Source organism: Chlamydotis macqueenii, chromosome 3, assembly GCF_036417535.1.
Source record: "Chlamydotis macqueenii isolate bChlMac1 chromosome 3, bChlMac1.mat, whole genome shotgun sequence".
Taxonomy (NCBI): domain Eukaryota; kingdom Metazoa; phylum Chordata; class Aves; order Otidiformes; family Otididae; genus Chlamydotis; species Chlamydotis macqueenii.
Window position 1 is genome coordinate 89,160,253 of NC_141558.1, and position 17,762 is coordinate 89,178,014.

Here is a 17,762-nt window from a genome sequence, read left to right on the forward strand (position 1 = left end):
TTGATGTCGAATATCTGCTAGCAAGTCTGAGGCTAGTGGTCAACCTGAAGATGTCTTAGTTACATTTGAAGAGCAGAGTGCTGGACAAAAAGTAAGCATGGAAATAAATCTAGTCTATCAAGGAATGTCTCCGCTAAAATGCGAAAACACAGCTCATAGAACATTTGATTTGTTTAATCTTGGAAGAACTGCTTAACATGGTGGGTGAAGCTGAGACTGGATTTTAAGTCTGATTTTTAGAAAAATGTTTACATGGAAGGAAGAATGTGAGACACAGTAGGGACTGAAGAAAGAGAAAGCTTGTGGATGAGAAACAATGAAGCCAAATCAATAGGAGTTTGGAAAGAGTGTGGGTGAATGTAACAAAGATAACTTACAATAGAGGGGAAAACAGCACAGTGAAAAACAGAAGAAAAATGGAGATGATGCATTACAGGAACAGGAAAATGGAAGACACATTAGCTTTAAAAATATAGCAATGTAAATTGCAGAAAACAGATTGGCTAAGCTGCCTTCTGTACAACTGAGCACTCGTGATAAATAAAGGAAAAAATGATATTTGCTGCTTTTATGCTGCCATACTGTTACCTCTTTGGGAAGAGAGAGAGTAACAGAAAGGGGAAACAAAACTTCCTTTATGTTTTGGCTGTTGTTTATTGATAACCAACCAATACTTTCTTAGTGAGATGAAAGTGGCAGACAACAGAATATGGAAGAGATGACATACTTCTCAGCACAGTCTGATTTTTGTCTAAGCCCATTAATCTGTGTCTAGTGATTGTTGCTGCTACTCAGCCTACTTCAGCAATACCTCTGACCTACCCCTGGCAACAGCAGACACCCACACTTTTTTTTAAATTTTTTAAAATTTTATTTTATTTTATTTTTTTTAGACATGTCCTTGATTATTGTAAGGATAAGCCCTGGCATTTCTCCTCTGACCCCAGGGATGTGTGAAGTGGGTAGGCAGGACATTTCTCCTCTGCTCAACTCATACATCTCTTTCGAATTTTAATCAGTTAAGTTGTCTGTTACACCAGAACTTCTGTGTTACACCAGTTATAACTTGTTGTCCGTTATACCAGTTATACCTACTTCGACAGCCAGAGTTTGGACACTCAGTGCTGTGATATCAACAGTAAGTTGAGCTTTTTTTATGGGAAAGGGTGGTTAGAATGTGTGAGGTGATTATTGTGAAGTTGATACTGTTTACTTTGGTATGTAGAAGCTGTATGTTAGTAGTTGCTGTACTGTAAATACTTAAGACAATTATTTGCAGCAGACAAAATGTAACTTGAATTTTGCTAGGTTCCAGTTATTTTAGAAAATTGTCATCTGATCCCTCATGCCCCTAAGCCTAATTTTGCATATCTTAAAGGGCTGGAATTACATCAGAGAACTCCCCCTACCTCTTTGGTTTTTTTTTTCTTTTGGTACAGTGATGAAAGCTTTTTAAAGCCAAATCGGTTTATTTTCTTACTATTAGGTGAAGTAGCCTTAGTCTTTATGTGTTACTAGCTGCTACATTTGTGGCCAAACTTGTATTCTTACATTGCCTGTTTATTTGCTAATGTACAGATCCTCTTGAAACCTTTAGCACTCAAGACATCATGTGGATTTTGAATGCACCCTGGAAGATTTTGATTCCGTAAATGAAATGTTAATATGATAACCTGATGTAGATATAGTCCTACTTCCACTTTTTAAATGGAATTTAAAAGGGAATCTGTTTTCAGTTTCTTCAGATCATCTCACTTGCATTACAAAAGATAAGTACCACTTGGCATGACTGGACTCAAAAATAGATACTAAAATAATAACTTTATAATCATGGTTGAAATTCTTAACACCTGCAGTGAGTGGAATGGGTGCTTTCTCCCAGCAAACCAAAACAAAAATGAAAGGTGCCTGCAAATGTCACATATAGCCTTGAAAATATTAGAGTATTGAGTTCACTTATTATCTCATTTTTTGAACAGCTTTACCTTATTGACAGGAATCTAAACAGTCAATTTAGTTTACCTTCTTAGAGGTGTGTCTTTGACTACCATTTGGTATGAGTGGAAGCAAATATAATAAAGGAGTAGAACTGGAAAAGAACAAGGATATACCAAGCATATGTGTGTATATATAAAAACAATGTCGATAAATCAGCTGAGTTCTTGTTAAGAGTTTGATATTAGAACTATATTTAAGTAGAAACTTTTTAAAGAAAAATAATCCTGAATGATTTATCAGTCTCTCTGAAACAATCTGCTACCTTTTTTTTTTTCTGTTGAATCACATGTGGCTTCCACTGCCTGTAATTTACATGAGCAAAAAGACATCAAACCTCAACATTTGAGAGCAAATCTAAAGACCTTTTCAAAGATTAAAATTAAATATTTTGAAGACCTTTACTTTCCGATGTACAACAAATCATTCTAACTGACACTTCAGCAAATGAGCGTCTTTCTATACCAGAAGGCCTTGAATAACTCTTTTGCATCTCTAAATCCTATTAACACTGATCCATGTAATGAAACTGCTGCATACTGGCTGATAAATGTTGTGTGTTGACTTGCTTATAAAATGGTTCATTTGGGAAAATACCTCTGAATTTAACAACCTGAGGTAACATCTGACATGAAAAAGATTTCTGAAATAGTATGCGAGACTAAAATAATGAATTACAAAAAGAAAAAAAAAAAACCCAAATCTATCTGCCTTATTCCCTTTACTGGTGGTATTCTTCACCCTTTTCCCATTTGTCCCTGCCTCCATCTTGCAGTGACCTAGTAGGCATTTCAAAGATATCCGATTTAGGCCAGACCTGGACACTTTCAACAATGCATTAAGGCAGAAATAAAAAAATAGGTAAATTGAGGTTTTGTGTGAAGAAAGTAGTACCGATCTATTTTTCATTTCATTGGCACAGACCTATGGCTTAAAGGATTTGATGGATGCTTCTTGGAAATGTCACATAAGACTCATGGTATAGAAGGAATGGGGAGAAAGAGACAGAGAAGTTGTGCAATAGGAGAGAGAGAAGCAGAGAGGGGAGGGGAATGGATAAATAATGGAAAAGTTACTTTAATTCTTCAAACACTTATTTTTTATTTTTGTTCTTTAAAAAGCTTGTTGATTTGACGTATCATAGTTATCAGACTAGATTTGGCAGGAGAAGTGGCCTTTCCTTTTTAAATGGCATTCCTTCATGATTCCAATTTACATCCAAACCATTTTGTAAGTCTTGCTTACCAGTTGTAGTATGTATTGCACTGGTTCTTGCATTGTGTGCAGTGAATTCATAAGAGGTTTCAAAGATTGTGACAGACTGTCTAGCCTGCCCAGTGTTCCTTGTGTGTAAATTTTGATGATTGTGTTTCATAGTTTTATAAATTATTAGTTTGATATTTTCTCTGCTGCATTATGAAAGATTTTGCACAATATTGAAGATTTAACAAGTTGTTCTTAAAGACAGTCCTCATAGAAAGGAATACATTTGAATTTGCATGCATTTATTTACTGTGTTCAGTTTGAAAGAACTCAACTAGCCGCATTGAAAAGACCATTAAAACATGAAATAACTAAATTCTATGGGGAATTAAAATTGATGACCTTGCAGTAGCACATTTTGAAAGTAGGAGGAAATTGAGCCAATGAAAATGGCTCAAGAAAGAGTATGCTAGAATAGCTCTTCAAATGCTGGGTCACAAGAGACTTTTCTGTACAGGCCCCCAGAAACATTTCTCAGCCTAAGCTGAACTTGTGTTTATTTAACTTTACTGTGGTATTTCTTCCTGCTTCTGAATTTATCAATAAAATCTGGTTTTATTTAAGATAACTTGTGTATGTGTTGGATAAAACAAGCAAACAAAAACCCCTCTACTTTTTCCTTTGAGGGAGTGAGTAGGACTGAGGCAGTTAATGGCCTTGTGGTTGGGCAGTTCATGGGAGAGGCTTATGAGAGTCTCTCTGGACATGACCAGAGACTTGCAAGAGTTATTTTCAGTGAAGGAGAAGGTAATGATAGAAATATTGAATGTGTTGTTTACAAAGAAAATACATGTCTGTAATGTGGCTTTAGCCTAAGTCAAGTTTGACTTTGTAATAGGGAAGATTCTGGATCATGTTGGGAGCAGGACAGGATATCATCTATGTGTTGTTTCAGTTTCCATGTAACAATTTAACCTTTCCTATAAGTTCTGGTTTCTACTTTTCACTTAATAAGAAACAGGATTTATGTTAAGATCCTGAATATTGAATGGTGACAGCCAATAGAACACTATACTTCTTGTAAAGCTGCTAATAGTTCCATGTCAGGGCCAACTGAATGTCTTGAGCCATGTGATTATTGGGCACAAGATGAAGAGTTGGCTGTGTGACCCACTGAGGTCCAGCAAGAGCCATACTTGCTTTAAATAGTACGTGTGGAATATCTACAAATCATAGTTCTTAAGTTTCATGGGAAGAAACTATTATTATCTTTAGTCTTAAAGGGGCCAAGGAGTTAAGACAAATATGAATAATTGAACAGCCTGTAAAATACAAGTTGGGATGAGATTTTCAGAGAAAACACAACTGCTGAAAATTCTGTCAGTTTAGAATCGTAGAATAGTTTGAGTTGGAAGGGACCTTTAAAGGCCATCAAGTCCAACCCCCCTGGCAAGAAGCAGGGACATCCCTGACTAGATCAGGTTGCTCAGAGCCTCATCCAGCCTGGGCTTGAACGATTCCAGAGATGGGGCATCCACCACCTCTCTGGGCAACCTGCTCCAGTGCTTCACCAACCTCATCGTAAAAAAAATTTTTTTTTTTCCTTATGCCCAGTCTCAATCTACCTCCCTCTAATTTAAAACCATTACCTCTTGTTCTATCACAACAGGCTCTGCTAAAGAGTTTCTCCTCTTATAAGCCCCCTTTAGGTACTGGAAGACTGTTCTAAGGACTCCCTGGAGCCTTCTCTTTTCCAGGCTGAACAGCCCCAACTCTCAGCCTGTCCTCACAGGAGAGGTGCTCCAGCCCTCTGATCATCTTTGTGGCCCTCCTCTGGACCTGCTCTGACAGAGACATGTCTTTCCTATACTGGGGACTCCAGAGCTGGGTGCATACTGCAGGTGGGGTCGGACAAGAGCAGAGTAGAGGGGCAGAATCACCTCCCTTGACCTGCTCACCACGCTGCTTTTGAAGCAGCCCAGGCCATGGTTGGTTTTCGGGGCTGCAAGTGTGCGTTGCCAGCTCATGTTGAGCTTCTCATCCACCAGCACTCCCAAGTCCTTCTCCTCAGCGCTGCTCTCAATCCATTCCCTGCCCAGCCTGTATTTGTGCCTGGGATTGCCTCAACCCAGGTGCAGGACCCTGCACTTGGCCTGGTTGAACTTCATGAGGTTGGCACGGGCCCACCTCTCCAGCCTGTCAAGGTCCCTCTGGATGGCATCCCTCCCCTCCAGCATGTTGACTGCACCACAGAGCTTGGTGTTGTCGACAAACTTGCTGAGGGTGCGCTCTATCCCACTGTCCGTGTCGCCAACAAAGATGTTAAACATCTGCTTGTGACAAGCAGTGAGTCCTGTTTTACTGAATCATGTGCAGACATGAGTAGCAGATAGTTTCTCTGCCCCAAAGACTTTCCTGTCTAATTGGGTAAGCTACTGGAGAGGAGGCTGTAACACACAGAGTTAACGGTGTCTGATAGAAGATGTTGTATTGGTTAAATTATTATTATTTTTTTTTTCTTTAGGTTTGGTTAGGAAGTGGTAAGTCAACTGGGATGAAACCTTCAAGGAGAGATGGCAAGGTTAGGTGCTGGGGAGAAAACCATGCAAGGGTGCTATTGCAGAGTATGACTGAGGAAGGAGCAGTGGGAAAGAGATTCACAACAAGCAGCTGAGGAGCACGGGGTCAAGGAAGTGGTGCCAAAGTCTGGTTGCTCTATGTTCTCTGCTTTGGCAGCTTCTGTAGCTGCTCCTGCTGTCTGGGGTTTCTGGCTTGTTCTTCTCCAGCAGTTTCTCTTTAAATAGTGTGACTGGGGAAGAAGGAAGAAGCAACATCTAAGTTCTTGTACTTTGAAAGTTATGTTCTCTCTTAGATAAATTTTGATCCAGGACAGTCCAGTAAAGCAGAATTGTCCTTTTTGAGACGTTTTTGGATTTTTTTTGTCTCCCTTTGTTTGCAAGAGGTCCTGAACCTTGCCATAGTCTTGCTTCACTCATGCCTGTAATGCTACAGTCATGCATCAGTCCTTGCCTTTTGATCTCTATTACAGTGTTTTCACTATTTTTTTTAAAGTGTTCTAGACTACAAAAGCCTTTGAAATGTTAAGCTGTTTCTTTTTCAAAAACATAATTTGAAGTAATTTGTTATACTACCCTATTCTGAAGATATTTTTGCTGCTTCTGCTTTTTTAATGTTGCTTTATAAATGATCCCATAAGAGAAACAAACTAAACAGATGGAAAATAATGAAATAAGCAAGCTTCAAATTGCCATTGAAGTACAAAACATAAATTAGCTAAGGCTAGACATTTTCTTAAGTACTTTTTACAGTATTCCTAAGTGTTCATGCTGACAGTAATATCTGAAATGCATTATGTTTATATGCTACTAAAAGATGAAAAATAGCTAAATTATTGAGTTACTTTTGATTTGACTGCTGTTGTGTACTGAGGTACAATGTAGCAAATCAACCTGTCTGTTAGCTTGAAGCTTCTTTTCCCTGTAGAATCTTTAAATAATTTAAATAATCTGTCTTTAAATAATTTAAATATTCTATCAATTCTGTTCTATTTTTTTAGTTCTTATGAATTCTTCCTTGGAAGTTGTGCCTTCGCACAAATAATCTTCTGTGGTACTATGCTGACTTCGTACATTTTTGTACTATACAGGACTTTTGAAATACATGATAAACTACTGTGTTTTGCAATGCATGAGATGCCTTTTACTCCACTGTGTAAATGGAAATATGCAATTATATATGTATTCTGCCCACTAAAGCATGTATTAATTAATATGATAGTTGAATTCAGACCAGTTACTTAAAAAAGATACAAGCTTCTCTTTCGGTGGTCACTTTGAACTTCAGTGTGAGAGGGCCTCATTTATGATCAAATGAGTACAGAACCAAATCTAGGTATGAATTCCTGTAAATACTTGTACCTGTAGAAGGATAGCTGTCTCTTAATAACAAGTTCTGTTGATTAAAATTTTATATTCAGTTTGGCATTAGTTCATACACTGCTGTTTACTGTAGCATGTCTGATAGTTGCTAATATAGGTCAGCAGCCGTGATGTTTTTACATGGCAGATTTTTACATGCAAAATACAGAGGGAAAAAAAAAATACAATTGTGGTTGGATGATTTGGTCCACTGAGAGTTGACCAGGACATACAAAATTTGCTGAAAATCAAGAAGTTAGTCAAGTGAAGCACTTTACAAGTTTTGTCTTATCAAGATTTGTGTGTTGGAAACAGCAAAATAACAGTACTGTAGGATTTCTGTAGAAAATGTACATTTTTACTGCAGATTAATAAGGTATTATAGTCTGCCAAAGTAGTCATTACTCAAGGAAAAAGAAAGATATTACAGATGGTCAAAATAGCGCAGGAAGAAAGACAAATTTGAAGCATGTTTGAGATTGTTCTTATCTAAGGTAAGATGTAGGAAAGTGGAAGGAATATTCTTTGTAAAACCAGTGACCATGAAAACACAGTGTACATCATGGTATATTGTACTGCTGCCTATGTGGGATTTCTAATGGCATTTATTGGTATTTTTGGGCTGTGAAGAAGAGTAAGTGAAAAAAGGGTAGAATAGCAAATTGTCTTAATGAGATGCATATTTGGTCTCTGAAGAAGCTGCTCCTACTAATTGTTGCCGTGTAAGCATAGAACTGAAGAAGGAAGTGTGCTGCTTATCACGCCTTGTTATACATCAGAGCTTTTGCCCTTGGATGTTGCCTCTAATAAACCTTTGAAAAGTGTTATGGAGAAACACTGCAGTAAGTGGGTGATGAATGGATAATCAGGTGTTTACACTGCAGGGAGTTTAAAAGGCCTTACTGTATAGGCTTGTTAGTTGACAGAACCTTTTGAAATGGGTCAGAGCAGAAGCAAAATGTAGCATTAGCAAGGCACTCACTGGTAGTAAGGGTGACAAGACGGTTTAGAGCTACAATTCTGAAGAGAGAGACAGACTTCTATGGTTTCAGTGGTTATGAAAAGCAAGATGGCATATGTTTAGTGATGAACTATGAAAAACAGACTACTGATTAAAGGTAAGAAAACAATAAAGCTTGTCTTTACTGCTGTAAAGTCGTATAAAGAATGTACAAGGTTTTACTGGATGACATCATTACAATTGAAAGGGAGTAATTTTTTTTTTCACCACTTTATCTTTGAAAGATTGATGGAGAAGTGCGTCTTCTGCATAGAAAACATGGTGCCTGTTCGTAATTTTAGGATTGCTTTAATTGTAATTTCATCAGTGTTTTAGTAATGGTTACAATCCTACTTCTTGGATTCTTCCCCTTCAGTTGTTAATAGGAAAACCCTTATGCTTCCTGGTCTAAGGCACTGCCTGAATTTGTGCCAATGCAGTCATAATCTTACTCAATCTTCATCCATTTCCTTATTTGCTTAATGTTAAGCCTACATAAACATTACTTAGTCATCAATTATATTTTCACATTATATTGTTTTATAGTGGCAAATTTACCATATCTCAAAAGTTAGTGAATGATAGATCTGGAGTTTGATGTTTCCCACCAAAGTGAGGAACATCAGATAGCAGCAGCAAGGTTTTCCTTTGCCTTGATGTATATGTGATAGGCCAGCTTCATAGCTGTAAATCATATCCTTGTTGCTGAGGCTTTTAATGATGGTGTATCATTATTGATTGTGCTTTTGGGCACATATTGGATGAATGTTGCTTTAAAATGTTTTTCAAATAAAAAATTGAAGTGTCTATCCTGGTAATTGCAGCTGGATTAATAGTAATTGTTGGTTCTAATAAAATGGATGATGTTTAGGTTTTTAATCCACAAATATTTTTACCTGTAGACTTATTTCAGTCTTACGTGTTGTTGGACATCATAGTACAGAACAGACTGGTAATTGAAAAAGTGACTTTGTTGTGATTTCTTTTGACTCATTATGCTGGTTGTTGTTGTTATTTAGGAAACCTGAATTGACTGACTCTGCCTCTCTGCTAGAGACCTTCAAGTTTCTTGAAAATGCAGCTGCAGACTTTAGTGATGAAGAAGATGAAGAAGATATTGAAGGAAGAGAGAAAACAATCATTGATACTGCAACAGTGAGTGAAAAAAATAATTGAAAAAGTTACAAAGAATAGAAAAAGTGAGATTAATGAAATGCCTATATGCAAAGTATATGACTGTGTATGTACACGTGCAGATCATTAATGCATCTTTACGATGGTCTGTCCAAGCATATGTGCATAAGAAGAATTAAATATGCATTTCTGAGTGTATGCATACAAATTAAGCTATGCCACCTTTATTGTTTTGTTTCCAGTGATAGACTATTTTTTTTTTTAATTGTCTTTCTACTTCCTAGTGTTTTTTATATATATATATATATATATGAGATGCAGTTTTTAAGGTAGCAGATGTCCCTTTTTTTTTTTTTTTTTTTTTTACAATTTTCGGTTTGAAGGTATTGTTTGTAATGTTGCATGTAAAAAAAAATGTTTCTTGAATATTTATATAAATGTATTGATATTTAAAATGACTTGTAGAAATTTGTCCTTATAGAGTACAGAGCTTGAAATACCACATTTTGCTTTAAATAGCTTGTGGAAGGAAGAGAAACTGACTGGAAAATCTCTAATATGTGATTAATCAACTTTTTTGTTTGTTTATTCAGTCAAATACCTGAATCTCCCTTATGGTCTATACTTTACTATATTATTTGTTCATATGGTTACATAACATAGATACATACAATCAGTACTCAATTTTATCTTCTTCTTTTAAAAATTAATATATATTCAATGAGTCATGTTTCCTAACAGTTGAGGCAGATAAGAGTTATGATGGATGTGACTGTTTCTGTGATCAGTTTTAAGAATGAACACTCAAACCATCAGTTTTTAACAGTTTTTAAAGCAGATCTTTGTAAACTTGTTCCTGTCATCCATGGGCTGTGAACTAATGTCTGAGATTCTCCTGTAAAGTCATCTGTAGTACAATATGTTCGATGAGCCTGCTGAAGGAATGAAACTTGAAGTTTAGATATGCTTCAGATTTTGAATACTGGTTCATTGTGTGTAAAGGAAACAGTCATCCTCATGAGCTATGGGATGTTGGACTACGTGTTGAAGTCTTTTTCAGATTCTTAGCAAGGTTCCAATTAAAAATAATGTGATGAATGTAATTTTTATTTTTCAGTAGAAGTAAAACTTATGCTATGGATTTCATGTATCATGACATCAGCTCACCTGTTAGTCAAATAACTGTAAAGCATCTAGTCCATTTTGATTATTGAGGAAAAAGTAAATTAGTTGCAGAAAACGTACAATGAGCTCCTTCATTAAAACATGTATTTTTTCTTTTATCAAAATATTTTTTCTACTCAATTTGCTTTTGAATTTGAAAGGGAAATGCAGTTTAAACACAGAAGTACTGTGTTTAACTAACAGTAGTATCTGAGGAAGTATTCAGGATGGAATGATTTTTGCCAAATCTAAGCAAATCAGCTCCTATCAGTTGTGGTGGTGTTTTTGGTTTTTTTTGCTAGTCTTGTGAGCCAAATGACATGTAGAGTTTTTTCAGAGAAGAGAGTTAAAAAAGCTATGTTCAGAGAAGCAGAGTGAGCATTCTGGCTTTTTGTTTATGGGTTTTGTGGGGGTTTTTAGATCTGTATTAAGAGAAAGTTTGTACTTCTCTAGAATTGCAAAAATAGTAGTGGTCTTGGTCAGTGTAGATTCATTATCAAGTTATTGATTATTAGGGGTCACAGGAAGAAAGATCTACAGACAAATGTCATTTTGACTTAGAAATTTGAAGAAAGTTTGTATGCTTATTCCAAATTTGCTTATTAATGTGTACTTCTCTGCTGCTTCTTCAACTTCCTGTTAGGATTTTGCATAGAAGAGAAGACAGTGCTGCTCTGTATAGAGGTGTGTGTGTAACTTAATTCAACTTTTTTCTCTCCTTCCTGACCTTTCAGATTGTAAGGAAAAGGGTGCTGTCTGACAGCAGTGAAGACAGAGATACAGAAGAAGCTTTGAAAGAGTTCGACTTTTTGGTTACCTCAGATGAAGGTGATGGGGAATCAAGAAGTTCAGGAGATGGAACAGACTGGGGTAAGGAAATATGATGGATTGTACCAGGAGACAAAAAAATGTGTAAGAATATATTGTGAGGGATTGATCGAAATATCTGTCATGATGACAGTGCCTTTTGAGTGCAGACTGAAGTCCTCTTGACATAATATTCTCATTTTTCTCTATATTGCTTTAATGTTAAGGATTCTTCAAGGTTTATGCTTCTGGTCATCATTTTTTTTTCCTGTTCTGTATGTAAGGCAGATAGAATTAGAATTTTATGAGTGTAATTTCAATGTGTTTTTATAGTGACCCGTGCTAATGAAATGCTCTGCTAAAGCTGTATTTTATAACTGTGGCATGAAAGTTATTTTGTCTTCTTTGCTTTCTCCCACTTTGATTTAAAGAGTAATGTGAGTCATAACAACTGAATTAGTTGTAATTTTATTATGTTTTATTTATGTTGTAATTTTATTATGTTTTATTTATGTTAGCAATTTGGGCAATATGAACTATTATTCAGTTGCTCAGATTTTTTTAATAATTTGTCAGAAGAATATATCTGAGCCTCCTAGTCATAGAGAGACATTTCACAAACTGTTCTCTCTCCTTTAAGGTTCATGTCCTGTAACCCAGAATGCCAGCATCCACTTTACTTTGACATAATTATTCTGCATAAACCCACTGCATAGGGAAGAGAAGAAGTAATAGAACTAGTTAAATATCTTGATGGGGAGTTGTTTCCTCCTTAAGCTGCTCTGAAATTCTTAAGCATAAGTGGACACAGAAAGGAGCTATGGAAGAAGAATGGGAAATAATTGAGCTTTATAATGGAACTGAAATCTTAACAGACAAATAAGCCATGGTAGCTGTGGCTTTCACAGAAGCTAACAGCTCCAAGATGCTGTATTTCACTGAAGCCATGTCCAACTCTTGGTTGGACTCTGAGTTAGTGTTCAGTGTGATGTAGTGTCTCTGTTTAAGAGGATGTGTCTCAGTATCATTAGATATAGCAGTGAGTATTTTGTTCACCAAACAAATTTAGGAATGTTACTCTTTTTTATGACAAATATTTTTATTGGGTTATTCTGATACTTCTCTTTTAATATTGAAATTTTATCCGTTTATGCTTGATAAGCGTAGCTATTGCTTGTGTCACTGAAAAGTTAGTATGCCAACAGGAGCTTTCTCATTCTCAAATTCACACTTCAGGTTTATTTTTAGTTTCATTGATGACAGCTGAGTACAAATGAGCAAGTCTAGCATTAAAAATAAATTGTCATGGAAAGTAGTAGTTTCACTTCTAGAAATATTAACAGGTTTTTTGAGTTATAGACGTTTGTATGTTTCAATTACTTGTTTCACAACGTGTGTCTTTTATGGTAACTGTTTATAAGAATAAGCTTTGTCAAGAAACTGCCATTATGGATCACTTACGTGAATTTGCTTTAAGTGAAACTGTTAAATGTAGCATAGAAGAGTGATGTAGTGAGGATAGAAGCAAACAGAGGAAGTCCTTACTTCGTTTTGGATCCCAAGCGTTACTGATCACTTCCAGTAATCTGTTGAACCCATTTGGCTTGAAAGGTCCTCAGAAGTGTTCAGGTAACTTTCAAACTATAAAGCACTTGCATGGTAGTAGTTCAGGATCCAGTTGTGAAGTTGAACAGAATCTGTGGGACATGCAGGAAGCATCCTGGGACAGTATGTAGAAAATTAATGTATTAAGTGTTTTCCTGGCAACAGTACAATCTAATATAAGTCCATTTAAACTTCTTTTGTTGGAGAAGAGCAGAAGATTCTGTCTAGCCAGGAGGAAAAGCATGATTAAAACTTATAGCCCAGTTCCGTACCTTTTTTGAGTTCTTCACACAAGTTTTGATCATTAGTGGTACTTAATTGGGCATATGTATTAAGACGACATGATTTAGCCTGCAGACCACCTTATTAGAGTCTCTCTTCAGCTTATTAATACCTCTCTATTTTATAGCTGCTGCAAAAAGACTGTCTCAAGACTTTGGGTCTTGAATTAATCCATCACTCATGAGTATAGGATCATGACTGGACGGTTCAAAGGAGTGAGAGACCATCTAGTCCAACCTCCTGCTCAGATCCATTTGCAGCAAGTTACTCTGGCGTTCTTCTGGTCAGGTTTTGAATACCTGCCAAGAAAGGAGTTCCCATAAACTCTCGAGGCAGTATTCTGGTATTTGACTGTCCTTGTGGTAAAAAGTATTTGGTCCTTCTGTGATGCAAGTCCAAGCAGAGTCTGTCTTCTCTGCACCTTCCCATTAGGTAGTTGTAGGCAGCACGAAGATGCCTCTTGCCATTGCTGAACACTCACAGTAGTCTCAGCCCCTCCTTGTAGCTCATCTGCTCCAGCTGCTTTAACCGTCTTAGTGGCTCCCCTGGACTTGGCATAGTGTGTCAATACTAGGTGCTTAGCATTACATTAGAAGGTTTCCCACTATAAGAAATATTATACTGGTTGCAGTACTGCAAGGTGTGATCTCACAAGTGCCAAACAGAGGGGAATAATCACTTCTCTCACTCTACTGGCTACGTTCTTGTTAACACAGTTGATCGCCTTCGCTGCGATAGTGTGCTGCTGACTCCTGTTCGATTTGATGTTGATGGAAAATCCCTGGGTCTTTTTCAGTGTAGTTAATTTCTTAACAAGTCAGTCCCCATAATAACCCATGTCTGGCTTTGCATCTTCTGTCCAATCGTAGCGACTCCTTCAGATCGTGATTGATAGTGTTGTCCTTTCTCTACAGACATTTAATACCCTTTCTGCATTTTAGTGAGGATAAGTTTATTATGGTTTATATTTTGAAAGGTCTAGAATAGCTTATTGAGGTACAAAGCAAACTTGGTCTGAAAGGAATTAATTTTTAAATAATAAGCTTGAGATTTTAATGAGGAAAACAAAGCAAAAAGAGAATGCATTTCAAAAAATTTTGTTGCTGTAATGGTCATGGAAATAAATATATAAGAGGAAAAGCTGTATTACCTCCCTCCCTTCACAAATTATTTTTCTAAGCTGCCTCAGTGCAGTCTTTCTGTATACGGAAAAAATGACTTGGAGATTGAACTCACATAACCATTTTGTTCAAAATCTCCAAACACCGTATTATTGGAGGATTACTTCTTCTCTGTATCATGTCACAGGGGAAGCAATTTGAGAGAGATGGGTTTTTTTAAAAAAAAAATAAAAAGTGGGGATTTTTTTAAAATTAGGCATGTTGAAATGTTTTGTGCATTTTTTTCAAAGACTAATAATTCAGGCCTTCCCCTTTTTGTGAAATTGCATAGCTTTAGTACTTTAAGATTTTGTTCAAACCTTGGTAACATGTATACTATGTTCCAAAATGATTTAAATGTGCTGCTGCTTTGTGTAAATGACAACCTAGCATAAAGACAATGAAATGAGAATTTGAAATGCAGTGATGCAACATCTGAGTTGTAAAGTTATGTTGACCAGTAACATAGCTGCTGCTTCTCAATATAATAGTTCTTATGCTGGAGGAAAGAAAAAGCTGAAAAATATGTCCTGATTTGTTAGAAAGTAAATGTTGCTTACATTTATGAACAGCTATGTGCTTGGTTATAGATATTAGGCATGTGGTTTCATTTCAATTTTTTGTTAAGAAAATTCTGAGCAAATACAAGTGGAATGTGAGTAGCAGTTTTACAGCTTTCACAAGCTTGGTGCTATTTCTGTCTGTTTGAAATAAAAGACAAATGCCATTGACAGCAGCTGTTACCTCCTTCAGTGGAGATCACTTGGTGACATTATTGAAAAAGGATGTTTCGTTTGTTTCACTTTGTTTAGAAAAGGAAGACCAATGTCTCATGCCTGAAGCTTGGAATGTCGACCAGGGAGTAATAACCAAACTCAAGGAACAATACAAAAAGGAGCGCAAGGGGAAAAAGGGGGTGAAGAGTAAGTGGAAAACATTGCACCTTAAAATCATAAATCCCACATCTTTCACACCCTTAATTCTATCTCTCTTTCAATGTTTTCCTAAAATTACTTACTCTTTTACTTTGCTGCTCCTGACTGCTTTCCTGTTCACCAGTTCTCAGGGGTTGAAATTAATGACAGTCAATCAAGTTACCTGATAAACAGTTGGATTAGGTATAACTTCTTCCAACCAGGTGTTGGGTTAATTAAAAATTCTTGCTTTGAGCATGGATTATACTTTTGTTATTCAGAAACTTAAATTGTAAAAGACATTGGTGTAATAGTTCACACTTTAATATAGAAGACTTTAGAACCCTTTCTTAGCTGGAAACATGCCAGTTTCACAGGAAGTGTTAGTCTGGTATGTAAATAAAAAAAATAAAATCAAACCAGAAACTGTCTTGAGTATCCTATTAGATGACGGAGGGAGAAAACAGGTTAATTTCTACCCCTGTTTATACTTAACATTCACAACATGAAAGTCATGCTGTCATCATAATTTGTTATGCAGGGCTCGAAATAGGAAGCAACTCTGACCATCAGTTTATTTGTAAATCACAGGGTTTGTTTATTGACTATCATACCTCTGGGACTAGCCTTTAAAAATGTTGGCTATTGTTATCCAGACCAAAAAAAACTATGATCAATATCTGAAATACAGTTTCTAGCCCTGTATTATATTTTTTCTTATATTTCTTGAAATACAGATCTGTTCTGTAAAATCAATGGCTTTTTGTAAGTAAACCTTAAAAATTTTTGAACTCAGAAGTGTTTAAAATGAAACACTGTATTCATAGCTGTATTTCAAACATCTAGCCATATCAAGAATTCACATGTGAGTGATGTAAATTAACAATATTGCATGTAGTCCAGTAAGAAACTTGAGGGACATTTCTCCCTTTGTGGGAAGATGCTTATGAATACCAAGGAAATTCTCACTTCCAGAGAGACATGCATAGTGAAGCAAAAGGTGTCAGATCCTCACATCATTGAGGCTGACTAGTTTTTGTTACTCTTTGTATTGATGCTGTGACAAACTGCTGCTCCGTGGTTGGTTGTGTTACTGAAATTATGCTATCAAATACACAAACTAAACCTCCTTTTTAATTTTCTATTAAAAAAAAAATAATTACCATACTTTAAATTTCTCCAGTGATATTTTTGTCATCTTTGGAATCATTTAAGTTACTGGAAATTAATTGCAAGTCTGACAAGAAGCTGAGCTGACCAACTGCGGTGTTCATGATTCACAAAATTGATTTAAATTTCTTTATAGTTAAGGTAGAGAGGGCATACCAATGTATGACTTCAGTGAAATTGATTTTTGTAACTTGTCTGTTATTTTTAAAATACACAGACGTACTATGTAGTTCAGAGTAAGTAGTTGTAGGGTTAACTTAACATAAATTATTTAATCAAACTGTTAAAATTATATTCTTGAGCAACTGTTGAGTGCTTTTTATTTTTGATAATAAAATTTAATATTTAACTGTAATATTGAATAGATATTATTGGAACATGTTTTATATATTTATGAGAAAAAAAAATGATGTAAGATAGCACTTGGACATCCAGTGCTCCTTCATGAAGATAACTACTGCTCAGTACATTTACAGTACCTTTTGAATTTATTTGATTGGTTTGATGTTGGGAGACCAAATGGTTTACTGCAGTACATAAATTAAGCATCTTTCCATGGACAAACCATCATTGCAAGGGCATCAATGCAGACAAATCAGGAAGAATAACATCTTATTTTCAGCTATTCATGATATTGCACATAGTGAAGAAAAATGTGAGGAAGGAAGTCTAGGGGAAAAGGAGGGACTGAATATCTTGGCGTTAAATTGTACAAAGTTTGTTTCTATGACTTTAATCTCATTATAAATGTCCTTAGACACTGAACTGCTACTAAGTAAAATATTGTTTTTGTAAGTCAGATACTATAGTAAAACAATCTTGCAAAATCCTACTTACTGTTTTCCTGAATCAAATAATATTTGTGAGACAGACAAATTAAATACAATATTAGTTTATCTGTCATTATGACTAGGGTGGACAAAGTAGAGTTTGCAACTGCATTAGTAAACTTATGATTTTGCAAGGCTGTAGTAAACACTCCTGTGAAGTAATAAGAGCATAGAATCATAGAATGGTTTTATGAGAGAGTACATATATTAGAGTACACTTCTGTGTTAAAGCTGCTTAAAAATAGCTGTATTATTTACTGGTCTAGGAAAAAACATAATGGACTATGGGTAAGACATTTTCCCATTCTTAATTAAACTTACAACAGGAAAAACTACCGAAGATATGTTTCAGCCTCAATCCTATATAAAACAGTCAAAACAGGGATGTGGGAAAATGATGGAGCAAAGCACAGGTAAGTGTCAAGAAGGGCATGGGTCTTCACCATATGTAGCTTCAGGAAGTAGGACAGTGAATACAGTTGCATTTATATTTTAATGTAACTTTTTGAATTATATAGTTCACAATACTACACTAAATCACAAATAAATTTAAAGTTATA

The 17,762-nt window shown here is 35.9% G+C and overlaps 1 protein-coding gene across 4 annotated transcripts in view; it reads left to right on the forward strand.

Annotated features, from left to right (window-relative positions):
• The window catches only part of STRN (striatin), a 72,188-nt gene that overhangs the window by 29,056 nt on the left and 25,370 nt on the right, over positions 1–17,762 (forward strand). For 2 of the 4 annotated variants that reach the window (XM_086745607.1, XM_086745608.1), the window contains exons 6-9: positions 9,156–9,291; positions 11,169–11,304; positions 15,101–15,211; positions 17,529–17,615. In XM_086745607.1, coding sequence (XP_086601733.1) covers positions 9,156–9,291; positions 11,169–11,304; positions 15,101–15,211; positions 17,529–17,615 — 470 coding nt within the window. The remainder of the gene's footprint in view (positions 1–9,155; positions 9,292–11,168; positions 11,305–15,100; positions 15,212–17,528; positions 17,616–17,762) is intronic. The other 2 variants (XM_086745609.1, XM_086745610.1) reach the window with 2 other exon arrangements.